Genomic DNA, 20,788 nt, shown 5'->3' on the forward strand with positions numbered 1-20,788 from the left:
AACCAAACTTGATTTGCGGCTGTTTGTTTGGTCCAGGGATATTTTAAGTTTTTTGGAAGCCCTAGGGATTTTTTTGGGTTTTGATTTTTGCCCCCATTTGATTATCCCGTCACTTGAAATTCGGAGTACCCCCCCCCCCCCTTTCCCCCGGCTGTTTTCTATCCAGATGGAATTCAGAATTAAAGTGTATACTGTGCTGTAGGGAAGCCTAAACAGAACCAAAAAAACACAGAGGCCTTTTTATATACTCATAATAACCTGTAGACATCATGGTAGATTTAATTTTGGTCTTCTTGAATGAGTCTTTATAATGAGAAGCTTTATAATGTTAACCAGTATTTGTCAGACTGAAGCTCTGTATAAGGTAAACCACTAAAATTCAAACAAGGTTTTATAAATATTTCGTACCCATTAAAGATTTTCACAAATTTCTTTATTGGATATCAGACACTAGGAAAATGTTACCACTCGAGGTCAAAAATTCTATGACATTGCATGTGCGAGAACCTAAGTCAACATAAGCTTAGACATATTAAATAGTTAACACATAATTATTTTTACAGATCATTTTCTTCAGCTCTGTACTATTATTTTCATCTTGTTGCTGGTACATGTCTAGACAAACTTGTGTGCCAGGGAATTTAATATAAGCAAGAAGATCCTATCTACAATTAATAATATCATTTAACAAATGTGGTGAGACACTTAAAATTAGTAATCTGTCTAGTATAATAATCTTCATGCGAGTAAATCTGAAAAGAAATGTTTTGTTTGTGTCTTTGATGGATGTGATCACGTCACAATATTAATTTAGGAGTTAGAGATCGTGTATCATGAGTAAGTCTTCACTGCCAGCTAAGGTTGCATTCAATTGACTGTATTCTGAATAAGAATAAGCGGAATAGCAGTTAGATTTTTTAAAAGTAAATTTGGGAAACCCTTTCCGCAAACTTTCGTTGATACACGATAATGTACATTAGAACGATTTGACTCTAGTAACTCCAAAAACCTCTTTTGACAGATTTCTTGTCATCATTGTATGTATTCCTATTCCAGAATAGGGTCAATCGAATGTACCCTAAGATTACTAGTTTCATCTCCCTAACCTTTGCTGGGACATAGGGCCAGACACAACTACAAACATCACAGCTTAATAAGGTCAACAACCAAAAAATATAATAAATAAATACAATCAACTGATGAAACACTATCATTCTTGACTAGTACGTTATTCATTCCAGATGGAGAGGAATTCTTGCTGGGCTATCACTCTCACCCAGCACGCCTTCCTCTCCTGAAAACATTTAAGGTCCCCTAAAACTAATGTATGTTGCACTCCGACAGATGTCGGTTTTTTCTGAAAGGCAAAAATTAATGTTGAAAATTTTACAAGATAAAGAGACAAGTAATTTAATCTAAAAAACTACAGTACCAAAATTTGATAGGAAATAGATTAGAAAAAACTTTCCACACTTTGGTTTTAAACCACTTACTATCCTGAAGCATTTTTAGGACATTTCCTGTCAGTGACCTACAAAGTAGCCTCCCATGTAGTCATTTTTAAGGGAATCGCATAACATCCTCCCTGTGGGGAGGAGGTAATACAATCCCCTAAAAACAACTGCGTGGGAGGCTACCTACAAAGGTGTAATTTACTATCGCCTACAGCTGTTATAGCACGGGTGAAAAAGCTAACTGGATTAATTCATTTTTTAATCAGTTTTTATTTATTTATTTTTTTAACCAGTTCTTATTATTCAGTGGCTTGCTAATACATCTTTCCAGACTGGTATTGCCCAGGGTAGGCAGGCATTGGTGGATGTTGTTGTACTGGTCCTGTTTGGTAATAGTTGGACTGTTGTTTTGGTTGCTGCATGTTGTATTGATTTCCCTGTTGTTGTGCATTGTACTGAGTTGGATATTGGGGTGGGGATTGCTCAATCTCCTGTGCTCTTCTCTGGCGAACAAGGGTCTGTAAGTCTTTGAAATGACGCCTTGTGATCTCTCCTAAGTCGTCAAAAACTGAAAAGCAGTAAAAAATTTAGTAAGCAATAAGTTTCACTCTTTTAAAGAATAATTCTTTGCAAAATGCCTGTGCCAAAAACGGCACAAATACAGTATTTCAAAAACCCCACATCAAGCCATTACCAGTAGATAAATTATTAGGAGTTAACTGAATTTTTGGCAGTCAGAGCCGGGCTGTTCAAATGCCGATTAACGCTAATCTCCGATTAAAAGTTAACCGAGGTTTTCATCTCACTCATTAAAAATGATTTTAAAGGCTCATTTTAAGCTAATAGTAAAGAAAAGTCTAAGGCAAAAATGGGGGGACAAAAATCTTTTGGACGAATCCTTACAGATTAGTAAAATAATATACTTGAATCAAAGTTCATGTTAACCCAGGATTAGCTAAATTGGGCTTTGAACAACTGGGCCCAGGTAAGAGACAGATTGAAACAGAAAATGAGTGCCAACAGAAAATTATCGACCTTCCCTGGCTAGAAGCTGTCTCATTCACCTTATCAATGAAATACACACCAAAATTAAGTTCCATCATCTAATTAAGCTCATAAATCATATCAATTTTCTTTTTTTTGTGAAAGCTGACCTAATAAATAAAGCTCATTGTTTTGGCTCACATTTGAGCCTAAAGCTTCCCACAAGACCCAAAACAGTTGTTTAAGGTTACCCTATACCTTCAGAGGTGTCTCGCGTTTACGCAATGTAGTGCGTCCAGTTTCAACTGTAGATACCTAAACCCCTATATCAAATTAAAGTTTATAGAGCTAGCTATCAAACTATACCAAGAATTTTGAAATAAAATGAATTGTCGAATTTTTCATGACCTCTAAATGCGAGCATCCGAATTACTTTTTTTAAGCTATAAGTCAAAGTGAATTTTGTTTTTCACTAATTTAATTTGCTCCTCAGTTTCCGGACCCAAAGCGCTACAAAAACGTGTCTGTGTTTTGCTATATTCATTCGCAATGAAAAGTTATAGGGCATTTTCGAAATAGGATGAAAAAAATGTGGAGTGATCATACAAAAATCACTCTCGGAAAAAAAATATTTCGAAAGAAAAAATTCGCAGACATGTGTTTGTTGTTGATATGTTGAACTAGCTATTGTCCAAATTTGAAGGCAAACGAACAAATTCCTTTTGAGTTTTAGCTCTTTGAAGTGGCTCCTCCAAGTGAAAAAATTGATTTGAGAAAACAGCTCTAAAAATTCGGCAATTCATTTTAATTCAAAATTCTTGGTTTAGTTTGATAGCCAGCTCTATAAGCTTTAATTTGATATGAGGGTTCAGGTATCTACAGTTTAAACCAGACGCGCTACATCGCTTGGATGCGAGACAGCTCTGAAGACACCTCTGAAGGTATAGGGTAACCTTAAGTGCTACTGAACCAACCAAGCTAAATTATCTTATACATAAACACGTGATATCATATTGATTCACCTTGAGCATTGTGTAGTTCCAGAAAGTATCCCCAATTATTTCGCCCCACAGTAAGGATTGGAAATTCCAGGGGTCAGGGGATCTTGGACAAAAACCCCCTCATAGGGGAGGTGTGGATATTTTCTGGAACAACCCATTCAAACAACACATATTCAGTACCTCTAGCATTGTAAGCATGATCACCAGATGCAACAACTTTCTGCAAGAAATGAGCCATGGCACCAGTTGCAATAACTCTCTGGACCAACGGTAGACCTTCAAAATACTTGAAATCAACAGCAAATGGGTTGAGTGGAGATGGATGCATGCACAGCTTTACAACCTCAGCGATTATGTCCCAGAGCTTGGTGTCTGAATGGTTAAAACAGTTTTTAATGTGTTAGCTAGATTTTGTCACATTTTTCTGGCATTGTAATGAACATTCATATTAAAAATTTCCTTCTGGAATTGATCTTGATGAGCTTTATGTCTGGCTCATTCTTTGGCTTATACTACAATTCCTGTTCACCCTAAAAACCAACTAATCCCTCAGATTCAGAGTTTTGAGGATACCATACTGCTTACATCTCGTTTTGAATTTGTTTTTATTTATTTCACTAGAATGCACTCTGTCTACTTCTTAAAGCTGTCATTAAGAGCCACAACCCGTTACACCTGCTACAGCTGTCATGGGTGATCCTGACTATAGTAGATCCATTTGACTCATAATGCAACCTGTTTGATGGTACAGCATGTGGCTCAAAAGTTAATGACAGGACTGCTTCTGATTCCATTTCAATAAGTATTGCAGCTGGGTCATTGCAACCCAGCCCTTAACGTGTTCAATTGAGACCTTAGTGAAAAATAACTATCTGAGCTTTTTCGGGGCGAAAAACGTGCACAGGCTACGTTGGGGTTCCACCGTGCAAATAAGCCATAAGCCCTTTCAACATTCAAAATTTATCTTCAATAATAATTATTCTTGTACTAGCCTCAACCTCTCAAGAAAAGCCATTGAAAAAAAATCAACCCATTAACCACTATGTCTGGACAATAACTGCCTTTTGGAGGTGTCCGTTGGTTCAACTGCATCCAGTCCAGACACCTCTGCCAATGGACACCTCCCAAAGGCAGTTACCTCTGCTGGGTCAACAAATTATTTAGTACTGTACTTCCAGTGATACAATCACTGCATACATGTAACAATCCTATTAAGTTTCACAACAAAATTCACTTGAAATTACCCTATTATTAATAGTAAATTTACGCTGGTGTTAATTAAGGTACTGGAGAATTAATGAGACTTAAATTAACGTGAATTAAAGGAAAATTACTTTCCAATAAAGAAAATTAATGCAACAGAGGTGCTAAAATTTTAAAAATGAGGGAAATTAATGTGATTTAAACAAAGAAACAGAATTTGTTCAGACAACAGGAACAAATTTATTTTAACACACTAAAAATCCGAAAAACAAACAATGTTTGTGTTATTGTCCGTAAGGAATCTGGCCACTTCGAGCGTTCTTCAGAGTGTCCATGATACCGGTGGATCTCCACTCAGATAAAACAATGCTTTTCCTTTCTGAAGTGTATTGAGAATTTGGGGCAAAAAAAGAAATGAAAATTAAGGTTGCGGAAATTAATGCGCCACTTAATTAATGACGTGGAAATTAATGTTTACAAAAAATAATGCGACTTAAATTAATACATTTTTAAAATCCATGTTAATTTCATGAAGCGTTAATTTCCTATAATATGGTAGCTCCATGGATGGCTGTCCACTTATGAGGGGTAGTACTCTACACTAAGCCAAAAGTTGCACAGTCCAATGTGAGATGGACACCTCCTGTAGGTAGCCACCTCTCCTAAGGGGACCGTCAGTCATGGTCTATAATTTAGCTCAGTTCAGTTCAGCTACATGTACGTACCAACAGATAGTGCATTAATAAAACCTCCCACAAGTAGATGCTCAGTCATGATCCCAGCTACATACATGTACGAAGGGGTGCACAGAATTTAAGGCCCTAAGTGACTTCTGATGTAAGGTCAAATTCTCCTTTTGTGTCACAAGCAAAAACAAGGCAATTTAGAAGGTGAATCTAGCAATTTATCAGAAGAAGTCACTTAGGGCTTTTGTTTATCAGGTACCCCTTTAAGCTCCCACAGGTGGACATCTAAGAGGACAGTTGTATGTTTTAAGGTGTCCACGGGTCTATACCCCCGTATGTACACATCTCAGTGTTTAGTATGTATTGATTGAATCACCTCTTTGTTTCCACTCTGCTGTAGACTTAAGTTTCAGTGGACTGTCCTTCTGCTTCTCTTTGCTGGAGTCACCACCAAATGCAACAAGTCTCTCATGGTTCGATCTCACCTGCATTTCAATGATGACTTCAGTCAGTGACAATGAATATAAAGCTAGAGATGGTCATATATTAATACGGATAACCTTAACTTCAGATGAAACTTTTTTAATGGATGAAAGATCATCACACAGAGCATAGCCAATTGAGGGACTGGTCATGAAACCTAATGCCATCTTCAAATTTGTTAACAATGGTGTTACAATTTATGTTGGAAGGACATTAGTCATTGTTCTAACATTCTCAGGACAACTGAATACTAATAACGGGAATGTTTCTATTGGTCAATTAAATGCACCTTGGAACACATTTCAAAATCAATGGTCATTAGGCCGCAATTGTTAACAAAAACAAATAAAAAAGAGGTTGTGTCTGGCTTAATAAACATTGCACAGACTTTAACTTAATAAGTAACTGCTTTGCCAGAGTATTTTCTTTCTATGGGGAGATACGATCAAGGGCTTGAGTACCAAGGAAATTAAGCCTTAATATTATATTATTATTATTATTATTATTATTATTATTATTATTATTATTATTTATTTTTAGGCTTTCTAGTATCTACCGCATTGTAATTATGATCTTTCACTTGAGCTGCCTCTTGTTAAAGAAAGAGAAATTACCGGTAATAAATGAACTAAGAAAGCCTGCAGAGGATTCACTTTGATGCTTTTGTACTTGTGCACTCACCCAAACATAAGGACAGTTGTAACGAGCATAAGCAGCGATAAGGAATAGTGTTGACTTGTCATCCTAAAAAATACGACAAAAACAGATGTCCACATTAATTATATTATTAAGCTATTGTTATCTGTTAAGAAAGGTTGAATTATGGGGAAATGTTTGAATGTACCTTTAAATCAATGTCTTTGTCACTGGGGCTTGCTGGAGGAAGGCCAATATCCATGAATCCATAACCACTTAAACTGCATTTCAAACAAAACGTTGCCATTGCCAAGTAAGCTTTTATATGCAGGTCTAACTGTACCTTTAGCCTGGTGCCTCCTAAGTATAGTACAGAGGCATTTTGTGCAGTTTATAACTTTGTGGGAAATGTGGATCTTAGCAACAGCTAGTGAAATCTCAAAAGAAAATTAGGGGTTACCACATAATTCAAATAAAGACAAATACCATAAATTATTGTCAATGTGGTCTAAATTTTATTGACAATTTTCAAATCTGAGGGAACTCTTGAAAACGTTTAATTTTAAACTTAACTTAATTTTAGTCAGTTAAAATATATTCATACCTCCTTTGTGTATTACCAGACATGATCAAGGATTGTCTAGGTACATAAAAAGGAAATAAAGAAATGTTTGAACCATAAAACTCATATACAGATTAAAATAAATAGAGTAGATATATTAATTACAGTGCAACGCGCCTTACCGTGGCCACCCAAAAAAACTTTTTTTTTTACAAGTTAGCCATAAAATACAAAACAACATGTTTTCAATAATTTGTTGTTGCCTCACTTGCCTGTTGGACTTTGCAAGGAGGTGTGACCGTTAATCAAATTCGCGCATCCGGATTGGCTAACTTAAAAAGAAGTTTGTTGGGTGGCCACAGTAAGGTGTGTCGCACTGTAATATGTAGTTCATTTCATCATGCACTTGTCATCAGCCATCCCCTGGGGGGACCCCTCTCAAAAAACTAATCTCATCATCTGTCAAGATAAGCACAATCAAAGTTTAGAAATTGTCCCTCCAAGAGAGGAATCACTGAAAAAATTGTGAACTTATTACTACCCAGGGCCTCTGTGGTCTGCATCCAAGCAGAGGAAATTACACTGCACGTCAAGAAACAACCAGCAACTGAGATCACTCGTTGTTGTTTTTTTTTTTTTAATAAAATTAAACTAAAACTCTGCACATTTCACATTAAAAAAGAGTACATGTATTCAGACGACACCACAGCATCATCTTTATTATTTTAACCTGATGTGAGAATATGGTATTTAATGTCTCACATTGGATCATTGTCATAGTCAAGCTTCTCAGAGCATGCAGTAAATTACATGTACAAGATGAGCTGGGGAAACTAAATAATCTGTGGTGTGTTTTCCCTACATTTAAGATGTCTACAACACTGTTCCTTGTTTTACATAGGTCCCAATTTTTCCCCAATGGTAAGACATGGTACAACTAAACTCTTTCATTTTCTCTACTTGTCAGACTACTACCAATCAGATCTCTCTATATGGATGGCCATTGATAGGTGCATTAATTTTTTAATGTAGGATTTTCTAATTTTAAATTAATTTAATTTAATAATTTATAATAATATGTTGTAATAAAAATAATTAATATTGTAGTTTGTAATTAAAATATTAATTAAAAATAATACAATACAACTGGCAGGTTTGCAGTCAACATACTCATTCCTGGGTAAACTGGTCTCACTGTCAAATGTGAAGCTGGACTTTCCTTTTAGCCTTGTTTTCTCAGAGAATGGTGCATCGTAATATGACCAGATTTCTCGAGACTACAAAAATAACAAGCAATAAATTTGCTATTAATAATTTAGAAAATAAACTAAAATGATAACGTCATCAGATGACATAATTTATAGCAAAGATACTGCTGCATTAAAATAAGAAATTTGACAAAATCTGTCAAACCCGAGGTTATAACTTTAATATGGTTTTAATAAGCTTGAGTTTTGCTGTACCAAAGGGGATAAAATTTTTTTCCAAGACCACAATAGGGCTGGGGGAATTTCAAGGTTGATGCAGATCAATCATGAATAACAGAAAGGGTTTTACACGGCTGTCAGTTTGGACTAGAAATTTCCTCAAGAAATACACACGTCTATATAATTATATACTGGACATATACATAGACCTTATTCAAGTGTCAATGGATTTTTGCTGTAGAGCTAATAATAATAATAAATATTAGCTTTACAGTAAAATTGGGGACACTGTAAATGAATTAATTTATTTGCTTGTAATATAATAAAGTTGTTATTGTTTGTTGTTCTTGTTGTAGTCCGTTTCAAAGTTGACTAAACACTTTCTGAAAAAGCTTGGGGCCCTTAATAAAATAAAATAATAGAATGTGAAGCACACTTGAAAAATTCACACCTGGTGGTGTTTCTCCATGATTTAACACCATATCACATGATCTTTAATCCTTTTCATCCTCAATCAGCATTATTGTCAAACAGTAAGTTAATACAGGCCATGGACAGTCAATGTTGCTATATAAATTTCAACAATTTATATTTATATGGTCGATAGTTCATCAATACAATAGTTTGAAAATGAGATAAGGATTTCCCATTAACAGCGTCTGATGGGAGGTTGACTTTTACTAAAACTGGTATACTGGGAAAAAATCATGTGATCAATGTAAGCTTAGCTACCCTGACTTCCATGGAGAAAATTTTGTGGAGAGCCACAGTGTATAACAGCCCATAGTATAGACCTTCAACACAGATTTGATTATAGAAAAATGAGTAGAAATGATGACAGTTTAAAAGAGTTGTTGTGGAAAACATAATCTAACATAAAGTTAGTTCTTTCAGTTGCTGATTCAAATGAATCCAAATCTCTACAAGTGTTTCTATCAATTTTATAAAATAATTAATAAAAAGAAAGGACAAAAAGTTTTCTGTTCCTTTATATATAAAATAATTATTTAAAAAAAATTAATCCTATATAGATTATATCTTATTCGATGGTTTTACATATAATATGCCCATCTATTTTGCAAGTTGTGCAGTATTTTTCCTCGCCACTTTGGGGCTCGGAAAAATAGTAAGTAAAATGGCTGTAGTATTTTTCCAAGCCCCGAAGTGGCGAGGAAAAATACGAACAATGAGCAAAATGTCTGCGAGTGTTTTATGTAAAATCATCGAATAAGAGATTATTATTCCACTACAAAAAGATTTTGTTATTTTGGCTTTTCTTTTCTAGAAAGACCCGGCATTATGTTTCTGTCCATCAGTTTCGGTGGTGCGAATGACTTTAACACAGACAGCCAGTGAAATGTCTTTGTCCACATTCGCTCTGTTGTAGCCCGGTCAAACTAGGACACTACAGTGAATTACAGTCTTATATTTTGTGTGTTCTCTTGACCTTATTTGATGAAATGACATACTAGTGGAAATATAATAAAAAATATGTTTCCATAGAGCTACACGGAACTTTCAACCAATCCAGAGCAAGGTTCCACTAAATGCTTAATTAAAGTTTCCACAATCATGCTTAGTACATGTAGTAAAATGTTATTTGTCTACAGCTGTAGTTCTCACCATTGGTTCATTCAGTACTCTGCAGATCAGCTCCTCCCGACCTCGTAAATACAAAGCAAAATATTTGAAACCCTGGGAATGGATACAATAAACTATTAATACAATAATATTTATATTAATACAATACGGAGTGTAAGCTTGCAATTCCAATTCCCACACATAATAGTTATGCCATGACAGGCAAAGACAGCAAGTGATGGAATTAAACTCACAAACACTGATGAGAGGGGTGGGGGTAGGGAGCTAGCTAAATAGAAGCGTATAGATGTACAGTATGTTACAAATATACAGTTGAACCTGTATATAACGGCCCTGTATTAAGCGGCCACCCTCTATTAAACGGCCAGTTTTCAAAGTCCCGATTTTTTCGCTCATACAAACGCTGTATTTGTTACCTGTATTAGGCGGCCACCTCTATTAAGCGGCCGCGGCCACCCTGTAGCAGTCCTATGTTTGTCTTTCTTTGTTATTTTTACCTATATTAAGCGGCCACCCTTCAGTGGGAACTAAGCCATATGTTATTTTATGCGGTATTTTATTGTGCTTAAAATGCGACATGTACAAAGCTACTGTAAGCTGATACTTGGCCGTTTAGTATCGTTAACACCTTTCAGATGTCCGCAATGTGCTGAAGTATAGTACCATATCACAAACGGTAAAACAAGTTTGTTTTGAATATGCTTCACTCTTAGGTAGAAATTCCTCTTTTATTAGCTTGTTCCTCAGCCATGTGATGGAGAATGAATCGCCTCAAAGATCACTGTCAGATGCTATAGAACATGCAGATAACAGGAATTGTCGCTGGCAGTGTCGGCAGTTAACGACTTTGTTTAAAGTATTGATCGCTTGAAAGAGTGTTGATTGTCCTATTCATTCCTTGCATGAAATATTTTTGTATGATACGCCATCAAAATTGACATTAGACCACGCCAAGTGAGTATTTTTAGCGATCCTGTATTAAGCGGCCACCTGTATTAAGCGGCCAGTTCCTCAAGTCCCGAGGGTGGCCGTTATATATAGGTTCGACTGTATATATAATTTATTTGCTTCATTGTACAGACAGCTGATGTACATATACCTTTAAACACCCTCCTCTCAGCATTTCATTCAAGAATGCCTGCAATCTTTTCTTCTCCTGAAATAAATAAGATTATTTACGCGAGCAAGAAGGTTTGTCTTAAAATTAAATTATATTTACCTACTAAAGTTTAAGCTTGACTAAAGCTTACAACCGTTTAAAAGTACTTCCCCAAATGCCTCTAAAACACCAATTATTTTTCATAAATTATCAAATTAAGGATCGTAAACTAATTTTATTTATCTTCTTACTAAATAAAAAGCCTTTAACATCTTAAAACGGAGCAAAAGTTAACATAAACCTACCATTTGACTGAGCTGTGGGGACGCCATATTGTTTTCCCTTTTTTAGCAAAGTTACCTGGCCTTTAGGTAAAAGGCCAGGAAGCTTGGCATTTGGGCGCGCTTTTCTTTTGAAATGAAGAAGAAAGGCGGCTTTCGGCTGACATTTTGCCGTGGAATTCGTTTTATTTGGTCGAAATGAATCCATAACTGGTCAAAAGATGTAAAGAAAAGATTGTATATCTTCGCTGAAGTTTTGAGGGTGCAATCTCGAAGGTGTCATGCTTGAATAACAAGCAGCGATCAAGCAGTTTACGTTTTCTAAATTCCAGATGACAGATCTGTCGATCTTTCCACTGGCCAATTAACGAGGGCTGTATTCTGGTTCAGACAGTAGAAACCGCTATGATTGGAAAGTAGAAAACAGAGGAATACTGTGTATTTTACAAGTGTGAGAAGTGGTTCACATGGAGACGTTTACAGACATGTTCTCAGAAAGGTGAGTTTAATTTGTAAACAAAACACGTAAGCTTAACTATAAGATTTAAGCTTAGGTCTTATAGTCTTGTATTTATTTTAATACTCTTCTAGAAAAGCAATATTTTTTTTTATACGTGCTAGAGATGCATAACCCATCTGGGGCGAACTTGGGAAAACATGTTAGCTTTAGTGCATAACGTCTCGTTGTTCGTCTAGTAGCGACACAGGCAACGCAAGCTCGCGTCACTGGAGAACGTGTTATTAACTCGTGAATGCGCGCATGCGCAATGAACGAGTTATAGCGATAGCTGGCTTTTGACTTGGTCGATCAGTCGGTCGGTTTTGTCGTTAACTTTCGGGCGTGCGCAGTGAGTGAGTTTCAAATTCAATTAGTGAGAAAAACATGCGAACATTTATTGTTCACGGCGCATCAGGAAATTCTTATTCAATATGTAGAGAATAATTTGACGATCATTTAGTGCAAGAATGGAGATTTTTCGTTCAATCTGAGCAAAGTTACAAGTTTTTTCAGGTTTTCAGAAAGTCCGGGGTCGTAAACTCAATTAGTGAAAAAAAAAACGTGAAAATTTGTTTTCACGACGCGTCAGAATTCTCTCATTCATTCTGTAGAGAATAATTTGACAATCATTTCAGTGTAAGAATGGAGATTTTTCGTTGAATCTGAGCAAAGTTATGTTTTTTTCGTTTTTTTCTACAAAGTGCGGTTTCTTTTAAGAATTAAAAATAATTTAATTTAGAAATAATTTAATTAAAAATAATTTAATTTGTCAGTTTTCACGCGAAAGCGGAACGTGCCATGTCACGCATCATGACGTCGTAAACAAAATTATGCAAATTTCTGGTGAAATGAACACTTTAAGATCTTGTCAGCTTTCATAGAGGTTTCACAGGGGAAAAATGTTTCATTTTCGAAATTTACAACTGTTAATTTATGGGAAAGCAAAAGGACGCGGTCGATAAATAATTCTTATTTAGCAAGAGCTTGTCATAGTTCATTATTTTTACTTGAGGATTGCGTGGACTGAACTCCAAAGGAAAAATTTCACGCATTTATGTCGGGCATGAAATGTAATGCGATACTTTGTTGAACATATTTCCCTTTGTGAGATCGGCTTGCCCTACAGTAATTTTGTAATTTTAATTCCCAAAAAAACTTCACTTGCCCATCGGGCAAGTGACAGTTAGAATCCACTAGCCCGATCGCGAAATCCAGTAGCCCCGGACTATCGGGGACACGAATTTGCATGACGTAGCTGCACATAGCGTGCTCCTATGAACTTTGAATAAAAAAAACACGTGATTTTTTTTAATCGGCGCATCAGAATAATCGGCTTATTCAATCTGTACAGATAATTTGACAATCATTTTAATAGTACAAGAATGGTCATTTTTCGTTACATAATCGGGCAAAGATATAATTTCTTTTAGCTTTTGAGGAAGTTTCCGTAGCCGTCTAAATTTCAATTACTATGTGTCATCTGCATTCACGAGTTGGCTCACAGGAGCCTTTGATAATTAATTACTAGCGGGACGATGACCTTTGAGTGCAAGCGGTAATGGGTTACAGGTGGCCATTGAGAATTTAAAGGCATTATAACGCTTTGTTTGGGGAATATAAAACTGAGTCATGGGGTAATTTGCAGTTGCGATTTAATGACTCTTTGTGCTAAGAAGTTGCGATTTCCAGTCAGAAGCCTTCATTTGTAATTGAACTGTTCTGTAATAATTATGTGGTTTATATTGGTAATTGAACTGAGTGGAGTGCAATTTGGTCTGAAATCATACGCGTGATTTCAAAATCAAACAAGCGCGCAGCGCGAGTTTGATTTGAAATCACAAGTATGATTTCAGACCAAAATTGCACGACACGAAGTTCAATTACCACTTAATTACATTCATTTTGAAATCACAGAGTATCATTGTCAATATTAATATTCTATTTGTGTTACTTCATTTCCATTTTGATGGGCTAAAGAAAGGATGCAATTTAGAGCAAAAAATGATGCAATTTGGGAATAAATTGCACCATTTTGGACCAATCAGATTCCGAGGATCACCAGTGATTTCAAAATGGATGTAATTAAAGACAAAATCATTATTGTAATTTCTTCTATGAAAACAGGAATTAAATAGAAGAAAAACCCTCACAGGTATTTGCACAACTTGAGAAGGCTTGTAAGGGTTTTTCATTGTTGTAGTGTTTGTGTAATGATGAAAGATTACAAGAAATTCCATCTGATCATGTGGACAAACTATAAACAGCTTTGTAACTCAGTTGTTGGGAAATACTTTAAAGGAAGTTCTGACTTCAGTGGTTAAAATGGCAACAGGTCAGCTTTACAAAAAGGACCTCTGGCTTTCAGTTTTTGCAAGTTACCTCAAAAACTAAGTCAGTGACCTACCATTTTTATTGCTTTGTTGGAAAGCACCCTACATTCTTAAACTCCTCTTGAAATATGACAATGGGCAATTCCAGAAAATATCCATACCCAACAACGGACGGCTTCCATGTTTTAACCCCCCCTTGCCTTCGGAAATTCCAAAATGCGTTACCCCCCCATGCCCTCAGAATTCCATAATCGTGAACCCCCCCTCCCCTTCAGAATTTCCGGTTTTTCAGGGAAGTACATTTTCGACTTTAGCAACGCCTATATGAACAAACGAACATGAATTTATGCCTCCTCAGGGTTGTGATCTATCGGCGCTAGGCGACAAGCTTTACTCTTCAGCGACAAGAAAAATCTACCGCTAGTGGCCAGGCTGTGAAATTTTCTTTTTTAAGTCCAAATTTGGTTATAATAATAAACACCATTTACGGCAGTTTTACTCCTCTTTGTTTCCTTGTGCCATTCAACTCCTTTAGGAAAAGAAGGAAACTAGAACAACGCATTGGATGAAAACAAAAATTATTTCTTTTCACCCCTTGTTTTATACACGTACAAAATCCATAGAATGTCTGGGATCCCAGGACTCCTCGCATGCTTCAGTCCGCTTCAGTTTCCGCACCAAAAATTCAATTAAATTGTATTTGTGATTCCAGGCGCTATCAAGAGAAAACTTGTGGTTTCAATTACCACATTACGAATACCTAGTCTTAACTATTTCAAACTCTTATAGCGAGGAAGAAGAAAACCCATTGTCAATAACATTGAAAACAACTTTATGCAAATTTATCAGTGATGTGTGATGCGCGTCTTGAATCAGAATGTTCGATTCCACGTGCCGGAGTCCCTCACGAGTAAACATACATCGTTGCTGTTTTGCTACTTTATTTACAAAATGTCACTGAAAAAAGTAGCAGTCATTAACCTAAACCCTCATACAAGAGCAGCCTTCCAATCGATCGACTCTTACGCCGGAGCACGTGGACAAGATTGCGGCTTTTTCGCAGAATGTAACACGATCGCTTCTGAAATATCTTTGCTGCGCAAGATTATACTTGATTGTACTTGAATCTTTCGAATGAAAACTTCAGAAAAAGCATTTCCTTATTTAAAAACGTACAACGTCTACGGTAGAATTCGGCAAGGAACCGGGGAAACTTCAACGTGGCCGCTCGCTTGCCTTTGAGCAGACTTTGTTTACATCTTCGGCGTAGCGTTACAAATTTGCATAAATATTATCGAGATCATCGAATCTCAAAAGGCGATCTCACGTTTCCTTCATTTCAAATATTAACCGTGTCTTCCTCTCAAAGATGACTGGAATACCTGTCCACTAAACCCAGTAATAAACAGGGAAGGAAGCGAAACTAAAAGATTGCGACTTTTTCGGCCGCTGTTTCACAAGCTGAGAATGGAAACACGCGCGATCGCTACCAGTACGCTGCACATAATTATGCTTGATTGTACTTTAATCTTTCGAATCAAAACTTCGAAAACAACATTTCTTTGATTTAAAAACGCGCAATAGCCCCCCCATGCCCTCAGAATTCCATAATCGTGAACCCCCCCTCCCCTTCGGAAATCCTAAAAGCCGTCCGTGGTATGGTATGGATATTTTCTGGAATCGCCCAATAAGTTATCTAGTAGATCTTACGTTATTTTAAAAAAGGCATTTTTTCACCTACAGAAAATTCTACAAGATAAATTTCTCCCAAATGTTTCTATTTGAAGTGGTATACTGAATGTCACATGCATGCAAAAACTCAAGATAGGTCACTGCGATTTCATGATGCATTTCCGCTTCCAGTGTTCTGCGTGCGTGACCTTTGATAGACATTTTGATTCATTCAGCTGACGTGTACACCTTAGTTACATGTATGGTGTATACACCTGTACATTGAAACTATATTCAGCCAGCGAAATGTTAGACCTCTCACTGAAGTTATATAACAGAGTTCAGTGGTTGTTCAATTATAAGATTACAGTGGGACTACTTAATTACAGGGGTCGCTCAAACAAAGATGACCAATCACATCACAGGACACGAACAATGAATTCCTGCTAAAGTTGATCCAACCAATCTGCGCTTACAACCAAAGCAAGCAAAGATTACAACGTTCTCACAAAGAGAGCTAAATCAGAGGATTCTTTACTGAACATTTTTTCAGTTGATGAGAAATTAATATTTAGACTTGGTTCAGAGAATCATGTAAAGACAGTGGGAGGTAATAGTAGAGAAATCGAAATTCAGTTAATGATCTTGCAAATGGCGGTGCGTCAGAATATCTTAATGAACTGACTGTTGACAAGCTTTGGCAAATGATATTTTGAAATAATGCACAAAAGTTTGAGGAAAAAAATGTTTTTCTGCAAGGTCTGATTTTCTGGGCTTAGTAGCTGACTTGCCTATTTGCTCTACGCCCTGACGAGGACTTGGCCTTGTCAATAATATCAAAATCTCGTAACCTTATTGATATTTTGATATTCTGCAATCCTGCACCTTAGTGAAACTTTGACTTGTATGTAAGCTTTGTCTCTAAATGTCTAAATCTATTTACATTCTAATCCTAGCAGTATTATGAAAGGTGTTGGTCATCGTGGTTTAAAATGATAGATGAGTTAATCGTTTGTCTCACGATTGAGTCACAAAGATGTGGATTGCGACGTTTCAGCCGCTATGCTGCTGGTCTTCATCAGGCGATGATGTCGACTGATTGTGTGACAGTATAAGTAGTACCATGGTTTGTGTTGATTGGTGCGTTTCGATCCTCTCTTAGGTTGTTGTTGATTGGAGGATTTCGATCCTCGTCGTTCAGACTAGAAATTGTTCCCTCGGCCATCCGCCTTGGTACCGATCGGCTGCTGTGTTGTTTGATCTTGGGCATCCACACTTCCGGAATTTCAATTCCATTATCCCTATTGATGTAATGTCAGGGTGAAGTCTTATGTGAATAGCTTCTTTAACCCTACGGGTGTACCAATGTGGGTCTCGGTCAATAAACTTAACCTCATCCCAGAGCGGATAGTGACCCGTCACATTGCTGTGTTCTGAAACGGCGGAGGATTGGGTTCGAGCAAGCGGTATGTCTCTATCGTATTCCTTAATCCTTTCATGCATAGATCTTCCCGTCTCTCCAATATAGACCTTGCCACACTCTCAGGGAATCTTGTAGACTACTCCATCTTGTTTTGCAATGCAGGGTCGGCAGTGTCCTTAGGTCGCACTAGGTGTGATCTAAGTGTTGTGTCAGATCTGAAAACTGTCTGTATGCCTTGCTGTTGTAGGCAACGGCGAAGAGCCTCTGATAACCCTTTGACTTATGGTAGCACTGCAGTAGATTTAATTTCAGGCGCAGGTTTTTTCGTGGCTGTTTGTTTCTTTGTTTTCGTAATGTTTTTCACAAATGAAAACGGATAACCGTTAAAAACAAGAACTGATGAGAGGTGTTTCTTTTCTTGCGAGATAACTGATGGTTTAGCTATGAGGTGTTTCGATCTATCGTACAGGCACTTGACAATACCGCGTTTTACAGATTGCGGGTAGTGTGAATCATACGCTAGGTATTGGTCAGTGTGTGTAGGCTTTCTGTAAATACTGGTAGAGAGGTAGCCATCCGAATCTCTAGTTACCAACGTGTCAAGAAAGGGTATGGTGTTGTTGGTCTCAGTTTTCATAGTGAAGCGGATCGTTGGTCGTTGATTATTGAGGTGACAGTTGCAGGAAAATGTCAACTTTGTCTCGTCTCAAGATGGTAAAGGTGTCATCCACATAGCGTTTCCTAATCTTAGGCATACAGGGCGTAGAAGTCAAAGCTTGTTCTTCAAAATCCTCCATGTAGAGGTTAGCTATGACAGCGGATACTGAGCCACCCATGGCTGCTCCCTCTTGTTGCTCATAAATTAATCCATCATATTGGAAGTATGTGGATCTTAGAATGAAATCCAAGAGGTCCGCAATCTGTGCAGGTGTTAAAGTTGTGCAGTTAGCAAGACACGGGTCAGCCTCTAGTTTCCGTAATGTGGTCTGTACGGCGCCTTCGATAGGTACGTTTGTGAACAGTGATTCTACGTCAAAAGACACCATGATCTCGCTCTCTAGTACCCTCTCACCGTTGATAGTGGACACGAAATGAGCTGAGTTGTTAACTGTATACTTTGATTTCCCTGTTAAGGGAGATGACACATCGGCTAGGTGGGAAGACAGATCATAGGCCAAGGTGTTCACACAAGAAATTATAGGTCTCAGTGGTGTATTTACCTTGTGTATCTTAGGAAGGCCATAGATTCTAGGTGGTTGCTTATGTTTGGGCCTGATCTTATTATATACGGACTCTGTCAGGTGCCCACCTCGCTTCAGGTTCAGTCATTTTTTGGCTCAAATGGTCAGTTGGGTCTTTATTAAGAAGTCGGTATGGACCCTTCTCAATCATCGTTGTATGCAGTATGCAGGATGTTTGTCCCATGAACCTAGTTAAATGGCCTTAGCTTCCACAAGTCTCCTGTAGCTCAGTGGTAGAGCAACCGATCTACTGTAGTATGTACGGAAGGTCTTGGGTTCAACTCCTGATAGAAGCACTCAGATTTTCTTTTTCCGAGTATGCCTGTGTCACTGAATAATACATCATTCTCATAATAGAGTCATACATGTAGGAATGCATCCGAAGTCCATCAGATGATAACAACAACGACAAATTTGATGCTGATGCAGCAGCATTGCAGAGATCATGGGCTCGAATCCTGTTCAAGCCTGCATTTTTTTCAGGCTTTCTTTTTGCAACTGCTTTTGTTGCATAAATAACTGTTAGGGTCTTTCTTCTATTTAATCTTTCACCCGCAGTTCAAATAATTTTGTAAGTATGTTTCACATATTCACATTCATCTGGAAACAGGAATAATGTTCAGCGTGATAATTTTCTAAACCAACTCAAAATTATGATTTCTGTTGAATTCAGGATATGTGACCAGATAAAAAGTCAGGCCATCCAAGAATTTGTCCGGTCAAGTTCTCATTCTAAGCAGACTGTTGACCAGCTGTTATTTTGAGCCCGGTCGCTAAATCTTGCCTCATTTTATCATGGTGTAAGTGTTTGTGGGGCATGGAATAATGGTTCTTATCAAAAATTGGGTCATTGTATAATACAATTGCAGGGATTTGATTAGCTTAGCGGCCATGGTACATGTATATCAGCCATAATACCATGCCCGAGAAATAGCGACCATTATTGTTTTCTGGTTGTTATTTGAAAGTAATATCAGCAAGATCTAACAATATTTCTTGATTGTTTTTAATAAAACAATATTATTATTCCACTCGCGCTTGTTGGATATGAGATGATTATAGCCAACTTGGCGCAACGTGTCGCGTTGGCTATCTTCATGTATCATCTCATATCCAACATGCGCTCATGAAATAATTGCTAAATATACCATGGTGGCAAAACCAATCAAATCTTTGGAATTGCATTACACAATGATCCGGTTTTAATAAAAAATATTTTTAGCCTGCGATTGGGTACTGCGATAGAGTAGTCACATCAATAATGAGGTTATTTTTTAGAAATTTTTGTTCTTGAGATTTTAGTTAAAGAAACATAAAATGTATATTAAAGTAAATTTTAGTTTTTGCTGTTCACACCAATGTACAATGTGCACGTATCTTTGAACAGCAAAATCATTTCAGCACTACCATAATATACCACATTATCAATGACAACAATGACCAGGACCTTTCACTAAAGTTTATAAAATTCAGCTTATCTGTGTACGAAAACTTTTAATCTATTTTGTCTTGAACTTCAAAGCCTTTTAGCGAGTGTGATTTTATTTCAGAAACTGGCGATGTTTTAAAACCTCTCTCCAGCTTAAATCTAGCTTTAGCAATGGTGTTTTACTCAACCCTTTTTGTAGAGTTTTCTTTGTGATCAAATATTATAGAAATTTCACTCACCTCTTCTGGCCACTGCTGTTTCTTTGTTTGTTCATCATCTGACTGTAGGTCATAATTTGAAAGTCTACGCCGATGCAAGTATGGTGATGGCGATCTGCCTCTTGTCCCTTTTGAAATGTTTGGTGGAGCCAACATTTTTTGTGGTGTCTTTCATTAAATCTGATAAATTTAGATTAAGTATTCTAACTGTTTTGTTTCTTTCTTCAGCCTAAAAACTGTATGCTAATTTTCTAGGGCAGGTGCAGATTTCTCATTGACAGGCATAATGTCTGCATTCATAATTTATTTGATTTTAAACAAGAACTCTGCAGGTGTTAATGAGTGAATGCTTGACAATTAACACCGTTTTTGTTTACAACTGGATGAAAAGTTTGGGGAAACAAAAATACTGTAGATGAATAAAGCAACACTAAAATATTTTATAAGAGAGAGCCTTGCTTAAAAAAGCATTGTACTTTCATGTAAATTGTAATTAAACTTCCTGTTGACAAGAGTGCATCAGCATACAGCTATAGTATTGGTTCAAATTATGTAAAAT

The 20,788-nt window shown here is 36.9% G+C and overlaps 3 protein-coding genes across 5 annotated transcripts in view; 1 reads left to right on the forward strand and 2 right to left on the reverse strand.

The window, feature by feature from the left end:
• Positions 1-18,852, reverse strand: part of LOC146453264 (uncharacterized) — a 117,128-nt gene extending 98,276 nt beyond the window's left edge. The window contains exons 1-2 of one of the 2 annotated variants that reach the window (XM_085096808.1): positions 15,284-18,852; positions 14,726-14,875 (exon numbers count right to left, since the gene is read on the reverse strand). In XM_085096808.1, coding sequence (XP_084952934.1) covers positions 18,004-18,387 — 384 coding nt within the window. In that variant the 5' untranslated portion in view covers positions 18,388-18,852 and the 3' untranslated portion in view covers positions 14,726-14,875; positions 15,284-18,003. Of the gene's footprint in view, positions 1-14,725; positions 14,876-15,283 lie in introns of those variants that run through there. The other variant, XM_085096809.1, reaches the window with a different exon arrangement.
• Positions 412-20,474, reverse strand: LOC146453273 (uncharacterized). Of its 2 annotated transcripts, none has more exons than XM_085096801.1 (10): positions 20,251-20,474; positions 11,138-11,194; positions 10,060-10,131; positions 8,180-8,286; positions 7,052-7,087; positions 6,656-6,728; positions 6,493-6,555; positions 5,705-5,813; positions 3,620-3,811; positions 412-2,022 (listed from the first exon to the last, which is right to left on the reverse strand). In XM_085096801.1, exons 1-10 carry the CDS (start codon positions 20,383-20,385, stop codon positions 1,769-1,771), a joined length of 1,098 nt encoding a protein of 365 aa, XP_084952927.1. In that variant the 5' UTR covers positions 20,386-20,474; the 3' UTR covers positions 412-1,768. The 2 variants fall into 2 exon arrangements, with proteins under 2 accessions (XP_084952927.1, XP_084952928.1); XM_085096802.1 differs by lacking the exon at positions 20,251-20,474 and adding an exon at positions 11,443-11,491.
• LOC146453274 (centrosomal protein of 63 kDa-like) overlaps positions 11,514-20,788 on the forward strand; it is a 38,145-nt gene continuing 28,870 nt past the window's right edge. Inside the window, exon 1 of the mRNA XM_085096798.1 lies at positions 11,514-11,917. Within this exon, the coding sequence (XP_084952924.1) occupies positions 11,886-11,917 (32 nt within the window). The 5' untranslated portion in view covers positions 11,514-11,885. The remainder of the gene's footprint in view (positions 11,918-20,788) is intronic.

Source organism: Pavona decussata, unplaced genomic scaffold, assembly GCF_977016875.1.
Source record: "Pavona decussata unplaced genomic scaffold, jaPavDecu1.1 SCAFFOLD_339, whole genome shotgun sequence".
Classification (NCBI taxonomy): domain Eukaryota; kingdom Metazoa; phylum Cnidaria; class Anthozoa; order Scleractinia; family Agariciidae; genus Pavona; species Pavona decussata.